The sequence below is a fragment of the Gavialis gangeticus genome, unplaced genomic scaffold (assembly GCF_001723915.1).
Source record: "Gavialis gangeticus isolate Ggan-Ray unplaced genomic scaffold, GavGan_comp1, whole genome shotgun sequence".
In the NCBI taxonomy this organism is placed as follows: domain Eukaryota; kingdom Metazoa; phylum Chordata; order Crocodylia; family Gavialidae; genus Gavialis; species Gavialis gangeticus.
The window spans coordinates 207-8,373 of record NW_017729003.1 but is presented as its reverse complement, the minus strand read 5'-3'; the positions used below and the strand labels follow the sequence as shown (position 1 = coordinate 8,373).

The window sequence follows — 8,167 nt, the reverse complement described above, 5'->3', positions numbered from 1 at the left end:
CCTTACCAAATCCCTACAAGCTCAGGTCAGGGAGGTGTACTCCTCCTTGGTCCCTGCCCCCTGCTTCCACCACCAGTACGCTTTTTTGCTTGCCCTCAGGCCAGCCTGGATATCCGCGCTCAGCCATGAAGGTTTCTTGGACCCTTTTCCCGCCTTCCTGCGCAGTGGAATTGTGTCCTGCTGCGCCCCAAGGATAGCCTCCTTGAGGAAGGACCACCTTTCCTGGACCCCCATAGTAGCTACACATGTTTATGTGCCTTGTGTGACTGGGGCACAGAAGCATAGAGACAGAAGCATAGGCCTTAGTCTTAACTCTGCTTATGTTTTTTTATTTTAACTGCACCCATTACATTGTAATTAATGGAGCTTGCCATAAAATGAAAAAGATAGAATATGAAATTTTGTTTCCTTTTCTCGTTAATTTTTCCCTACAATTTATGTTAGGGTAAGCTTCAACATATCTCACAAACACTGCTCCTCTAGTAATTTAACTTAATCATTTGTAGTACTATCCAGACACTGTTGTAAAAGTGATGCTTTATGGGTAAGTGAATGGTATAATTGATGTCAAAACACTAATTTGGGGGAAGAATGTGGAGGAACTTCAGCGATGCAAATAACAGATTATCTAACAGGGCCCCATTTTTATGGAAAAAAGAGACAGTAAGCATAGCATATCTTTAATTTTATATTTAATATAGTTTCATGTAATGCAATTGAAATAATCCTAAAACATTTAAAAATCAAAACACAAGCAAAAGTAAAACAGGCTTACTATGAAAAGCTCTATGGGAAACCAGCTTTTATTAGCACTCAGAAACTTAAATATGGAGGTCCGTTTCCAGTATGATATGCAGGAATTCAGCTTCACAAATCCTATTATGTGCTCTCATTAAAGTCAATTTGAGTTTTGCCTAGTGCAAAACCTGGAGAGTTGCCTGGGTTCAACTGGAACAGGACTAGACTCCATATCACTGATTGCTGTAGGTTATAATTTCCAGTTAACAGTACAGTTTCACATTTAATGACAAAGAAAATGTGACCTACCCAGAATGGATGGGACTTGAGACAAGGTTTACATTGTCCAAGGTGTCTGCAGCCCAGCTATAATGTCTGAGTGAATCAGAATCAAATTCCCTTGGGAATGGCAGGTGCTTTAAAAAAAGATAAACAAAAATTTGAAAATCAACATAAAAAGTCAAACATTTGTGCCTAGTATGTACCTCTCAACTGTACTATCTTAAATGAAAATACATTTTCACTTGGCACAGTCCTACTGATCTTCTGCCATCAATTATTTTCTCAGAAACACATAATTCTTAAAGGCAAGTTAAAATCAACTCTATAAAATTTCCTTCTTTTCTGGTTTTGCTGCATGAACCATTGTAACTTGTCCCTAAATTGAGGTCCAATATTATATATGCACAAGTTCAAGATTAAACTAAACAGATTTGTTTCCACTTACCTTGCAATTAAATACCATAGTGATGGGCACTACAAAATGTTTAGACAGAAAATTCCTTAGGAATCCATGCAGGGATAGGGCCTGCAGGGTTTATTCAGAATAAGCTTTGGGGTTTGGCAGGAGTTGGGATTTCATGGACTTTCACAGTCTTTGTGGTGTGATATGGAGTTCACCTTACAGACCTTCTGAACTAGCTTGAAAACTATTTCTGGAGTGCTAGCTGTTCCTACTCACTCTCTTAAATATCGTGCTAACCTGGTACAGTTATTGATAGATTCATAGGTTGTAAGGCTGGAAGGGACCTTGGAAGATCATTGGGTCCAGCCCCCTGCACCAAGCAGGAAAGATAACGGGGGGTCAGATGACTGTCCAGTCTTCTCTTGAAGATTTCCAGGGTAGGTGATTGCACCACCTCTAGAGGGAGCTTATTCCACAGTCTGGACACCACCCTAACTGTGAAGATGTTTTCCTAATGTTGAGCCCAAAACAGTTTTCCAGGAGGTTGTGGCCATTACTCCAGGTTTTCCCCATGGGTGCCCTCATGAACAGTTGTTCACTGAGCCCTAGATGTAAACCCCTGATGTAGTGGTAAGCTGCTACCAAGTCTCTTGTCAACCTTCTCTTTTTCAAGCTGAAGAGTCCCAGGTCCCTCAGCCTTTCTTCATATGGCTTGCTGTGCAAGTCTCTAATCATACAGGTGGCCCTTCTCTAGACTCTCAAGTTTTACTATGTCTCTGTTAAAGTGCAGTGTCCAGAACTGGATGCAGTACTCCAGTTGGGGGTCTCACTAATGCTGAGTAGAAAGGAAGAATCACATCCTTGGTTTTGCTGGAGATGCATCGATTGATGCATGCCAGAGTATTATTTGCCCTTCTGGCAACAGTGTCATACTGCCAGCTCATATTCATACTGTGGTCTATTATTACCCCCAGGTGCTTTTGCTGGCTCTTTTGTATTGTAGTTGAATTACATAATTTAAATATAAATATAGGCAAGGAAAACCATACTAAACTAATACTGACAGACTTCCAGCTGCAAATATGTCAAGGGCTGGTTCCCTGACATGTTAGTGAATTACAAAGAAAATGCGTCCTTTTTGTAAGGTCTGAGTAGAAATCAAAATAAAACCCTTTTCAGTGAAAAGTTTATTTTAGTGCCTAATACTTCATTTCCAAGCATTCTGTGCACAGTGGCCTGTCTTGGTTTTACCTTATGATTGTGAAGAGCACCTTGGCAATAAATTTCCTCTTCTTTCCTTCCTCAAAATTAATCCCACTGTTTAAGTCATCAAATCCTATATGGCCATATTTTCATGGTGAGGTATCCAAATGATATGAATACTACTAAAAGATTCAGGGTGTACTATCACCCTGTGCCAAGAAAACTGCTACTCAGTTTGCCTATCACTTAGTACACATAGGGCACATCCAGACAAGTGCGCACGTGCCTCTTACCCCATCTCAAACCCCTTTAAGATGGGGCAAGAGGCATGTGCAGGAAAGAAAAAATGTTCCCTGCAGTGTGGGGAGAAAATTAGACCTCTGGATATCCAGGTGGTCTAAAAAAATTGAAGTTTAAAAAAGCGGGGAAACCAGAGGCTGGGTCCTCCATGGAGATGCTCTGGCTGCCAGAGGGTCTCTGTGGTTGGCCCCTTGCCCTGGCGCTGAAGTCACAGCAGGCCAGGCCATGTGTTCAGCACCAGGGCTCCAGTGCCTGTAAGTAAAGGGTCGGGGGGGGCTGGAAGAGGGGGGAGGGGACCATGGAGAGACCCCCACTGGCCCCGCCCACTCCCCCAGCCCTCCTCCCCGACTGCACCCCCTGCCTGCTCCCCAAGCTCCCCTGATCACATTTCTGCCTGGCCCCTCCCCACATCAACGCCCCCCCGTCCCCCGATCACTTCCCTGCCCGGCGCCTCCTGCCACCAGACCTCCAGACCCCCCTGATCACTTCCCTGCCCAGCCCCTCCCTCTGCCAGCCCCCTGAACCCCCCAATCCATTTTCTGCCCAGCCCCACCCTCCTCCAGCCCTGCCTACATGTAGATGCACCTAATTCTATCCTGACTAAGCAGTTGGCCCAAATAAAATGTATCATCCTAAGAAATCCTTGCCTTTCACGTAACTACTGGACCATCATGGCTACAATATCACTGTAACATATCTAGAAAATGATACACTTGCACACAGGTAGGAAATGGACTTTTTATTCCCTCCAGGAAGAGCACACACCAACTGCTGAAACTTCCTTAGCCTGACGAAGGGTTTTTGAACCCGAAAGCTTGCTTAAAAATTGTTTTCCAACTATTTAAGTTGGTCTAATAAAAATTATCAGGTTCACCCAAAGAACCTTGTCTGCCTATGTCTTTATACCAACATGGCTACAATCTATACCCCTGTAACATGTAGACACACACATTCTCGAATTATAAAGGCCTTTGTGGCTTAGGACTGGTATACTGGAGATTCCATCTTTTCCTTATTTGCTTCTACTGCAGCAGAGATCAGATGACACGTAGGAAAGATCTGCTGTGCTAAGGCATTCTCTAGAAGGGTCCTGTGATTTCTGTATTTCTCCCTTTTTGCCCTAACTAGTTCAAATGTGTTGATTTAAACTCATGTATTTTAACGTGTTTGGGCAGATTTGAGGTTTGTGGAGACTCAGAGTATGGATTTGTATTTCAGGCCTGGTGCCAAGGTGAGAACTTTTGATTTGGTTGTCCTGGTTTCTTTCATATATAGACAGGTTGCTGGTTTGCTACTATTTGGTTTAACTGGTTTCAAGGTTTTACTCATCTATCAGTCTGACTACCTGGGATGGACATCTGTAACTGAAGCAAGTGATTCATATTCTTTTCATATTTACAGTAATGATCACACTTTGGATCCTTTTTGGATATAATAAGGGTTACGGCATAAGGATTCTATAGCAGGTTGAGATTAAAATAACTTTTACTACTATATTTTCAGCCAGGTCTCAGCTGGACACGTATTTGTACGTGTAGAGATCTGGACATAGAGACAGCTTTAAATCTTTTTTCTACATACCTCTAGGTAGCAGGGATCCATGAACACCACTGATCTAATATAAATTTTTGCTGTTTAATTGCTGCCACATACCTCAGTTTTAACTGCAGCAAGGCTCAAAACAAAGAAATTATCACTACCATTTAGGCCTAAATCTTGTGAAGAGCCATACACACAGATCTCTGCACCCACCGGTAACTTCTGTGAAAGTCTACAAAGGCTTGGAGGCCTGCCAGTATTTAACCAAATGCAGTGCCCTACTTCATGGGGTAAACTATAGTAGCATGTTTTACTTTGAGTTTAAAGCTACTTTAATACAGTATATTATTGCTACACAGTAACCAGAAATAATCCTTAACTTCCTATTTTAAATAAATACTATCAATAAGTACCACATTTCACTAGATACCAACAACACATTATGTTTAGTTACTTTACTAATTAGATTACATGTGATTTCCATTATTGTTAGTACCTTCAAATGTCCCAAATTTTGATTTAAAACCTTTTTACCCATGGGCAATAAAATATGGCATGAATATTAGGGCTGTTTGAAACTTTGTTCCCTGATTCAATTTGGCAGAGATCCAGCCCGATTTGGTGGTCAAAACTCCAAACCTCCGAATCTGAATCGAATCAGAGGACCCTTTAATCTCTCCAAATTGAATTGGAACCTTCTGTATCAATTTGGAGGGATTCGGAAAGATTTGGACATAGAGACAGCTTTAACTGTTTTATCTACATACCTCTAGGTATCAGGGGCTTGTGAATGCTGTGATGCTGGGGCACATGGAATGTTCCACAGAATCACAGGGGGCTCCCCAGCATGCTCAGCAGCAGACATAGAAATGGGCCAGAAGCACTCCCCAGCATGCTCAGTCCACTTCTGGGTCCACCAAGAAGTGCACGGGGGGACCCCTACACCTCACTGGCTTGGTGAATGCTACCTCCTGGGTCTGGGGGGGCACCCGGGATTGATAGTTGAGCGGGATGCCGGGGGGGGGGGAGCCCCCAGTGTGCTCCCTAGTAGACCCAGAAGTGGAATGGAATTACTTCTGGTCTGCTTCCAGGTTTGCCACTGAGCACATGGAGGGCCCCCTGCATTTCTGTGGGATGCTCCATGCATCCCAGCATTGCAGCAATCATGAACTGAGCCTGCTACCTCAAGGTACGTAGAAAAAACTTTTAAAGCTGTGTCTATGTCTGAATCGCTGATTCTCTGAATCAGTATCGAATCTTCAGATTTAGATTCGGCCGAATCGAATCAGGGACAGTGATCTGAATCAACGAATTGAATCACTAATCTGAATCAAATAGCAACACTTTGCACACCCCTAATGAATATATGTTACCAACATTCCAAAAACCCCGTGCATCAATGCTTTCCCCCATTCATTTCTATGACCTTATATATTAAAATACACTCTAAATAGGTGATATACATGACTGTATAAAAGGACAACCAAAAGGTCTAGGCATTATTATAGTGTTATTTAAGCCCCTTTTCCAGGGTGTAAACTACACTACATCAAAGTTCTTTTTTTCCACCCATGTTCTTATATGAATTTCTATTTAATTTCTGAACAGGATTATGGCTTTTCTGTTGTAGTACCAGTTGAGAAATTTAGCTGGATTAAAATATTTAAAGAGAGTCAATGTAGGGAACTCATAAATTAAAGCATATAGCATGCACCTATGACCAGTATTACCTTCTATTATTATTTTCCCACACTGTAACCAATTCTAGATTCAACTTCAGGTGTATTAGCAATTGTACAAATGTTTAAACTATGTAAACCAGTTAGTGAGAATAGCTTTATAACTACAAGGCCAAATGGACTTCTGCGAAACAAAACAACTGAAGTCTTACAAATGTACAAAATGGCTGAATCTAGTCCATGGTTTATGTCTGGGTTCTTTAACTGCCAGCCCACAGGCTGCATGCAGCTTATGATGGGTTATGTTGCAGTCCCCAGTTCCGATTCAGACACTGCTCCCCCTATTGCTCAGCTACAAAAGTAGCTGGAAACTGAGCTCCCCTTCCCTCCTCCAGCTTCTGTGCCCTGCCCCAACCCCAGGGAGTGGGTCAATGTGGCACAGAAAGCACAGAGTGAGTCTGAGTCCTTGTGGGCAAGTGCTGCAGCAGCGGGGAGGGAGGCATGCAACAGCAAGGGTATGCACATGACATGTTGTGCAGGGGCCTACTTTTGTGTGGGTTGCGCAGCATGTGGTCACTGGTACAACACACAGGGTATGCAGCCCCCAGCTGCTTGATATTACTATATAAAAAGTTGCCAGAATTTACATGAATTTAGGTTTCAATCCTGTAAAGTGCTGAGAATGCTGACCTTAATCCAGCAACCATTTAAGGAGTATTTATTGTTAAACACCGTTGTGGTCCCACTGAGTGCTCAGCATCTTGCAAGATGAAACTCACTGATGGCAAAAGTGTTCCAGTCCTTAGTTTCAGTTCCTTTCCTTCCCCCATGGGAAATGGAGGGAACAGTGGAAGTCTTAGGAAGTATTGTGAAAGCACAGTAAAGTGTCAAGGTTAAAGATCCAGCTAAGAACATTTGGCTCAGCATGATAGTGTAGTTAAGGCACTCCAGGTCCTGTTGCGAACAGCACATGTTCATATGGGTATGGTGCAGTCAACAGCATATCCACCTGCCTTTGACTTCTCAGCCAAAATGACCAGGTTCTCTTTTATAACTGGAGCAACTTGATAGCCTTTGGTTTAAGCAAGGCTTAAACTCATACCTCTGCAGCAATAGCAAGATGTCTTAACTGATGTGCTGCTATGCTTTTTGCTGAAGAACATGAGCCTTTACAAAAAAAGCAAGATAGCTACCACGTACCTGGTCCTTTGATGGCACCAGCAACTCTTCAATCATCATGCTGTCCCGTGCATAAGAGCTTCGGTTCAGAGTGTAAGACCTATCCGAACTGAAGGAGCGGAGGCTGTTGTATTTACAATTTACCATACAGCATAGATGATAATGAGATGAACAAAAAATAAAGATTAATACATGCAACTTCCAGGGCACAGCAAAGGATGATAAAGTACATAAAATCTATGAAGTTGAAATAAAGACTGTAAGCCCCCACCCCCCCAAAAATTATATATTTTTTACTTATCTATAATATTTATCACAATGTATGATTTTTGCTGTAGTCTTTGGTTCTAAACCTATGCAAAAATATATTCAATCATTTAAATTAAGTCTGAAAAATATCTAAAATGCTCTTAGGCCTGATCCTGCAATTGGGTCTCTGTGGATGGACCCCTTGACTTCAGCAGGGCTGTGTGTGATTGGAGGTTCTGCCTGTATTGCTTGAAATGTACAGCTGGAGTTTAATTTTTTTCTTTTTTTAAATTTCAGGAAACGTCTGTTGGCCATTTGCAGGAGATACTTATCCTACCTACCACTTCAGTGTCCACAAGGGGCCAGCAGGGAAGACTATGCTTAGGGGCAACCAACATGGGTTCATTAGAGACAGGTTCTGTCAGAACAACCTGGTGGCCTTCTATGACCAGGTCACCAAATCCCTGCATGCAGGTGGCATGGTGGATATAGTCTTTCTGGACTTTAGGAAGGCCTTCGACATAGTCTCTCACCCCATTCTCATTATAAAACTAGGAAACTGTAGTGTCGATGCCTACACAGTCAGATGGGTCAC

At 42.5% G+C, this 8,167-nt stretch overlaps 1 protein-coding gene across 7 annotated transcripts in view; it reads right to left on the bottom strand.

Annotated features, from left to right (window-relative positions):
* The window catches only part of LOC109290924 (ankyrin-3-like), a 106,955-nt gene extending 99,399 nt beyond the window's left edge, over nt 1–7,556 (bottom strand). For 5 of the 7 annotated variants that reach the window (XM_019507750.1, XM_019507746.1, XM_019507747.1 and 2 more), the window contains exons 1-2: nt 7,345–7,485; nt 1,048–1,154 (exon numbers count right to left, since the gene is read on the bottom strand). In XM_019507750.1, the coding sequence (XP_019363295.1) occupies nt 1,048–1,154; nt 7,345–7,470 (233 nt within the window). In that variant the 5' untranslated portion in view covers nt 7,471–7,485. Of the gene's footprint in view, nt 1–1,047; nt 1,155–7,344 lie in introns of all 7 variants that reach the window. The other 2 variants (XM_019507744.1, XM_019507745.1) reach the window with 2 other exon arrangements.
* Between the last annotated feature and the right edge of the window lie 611 nt (nt 7,557–8,167).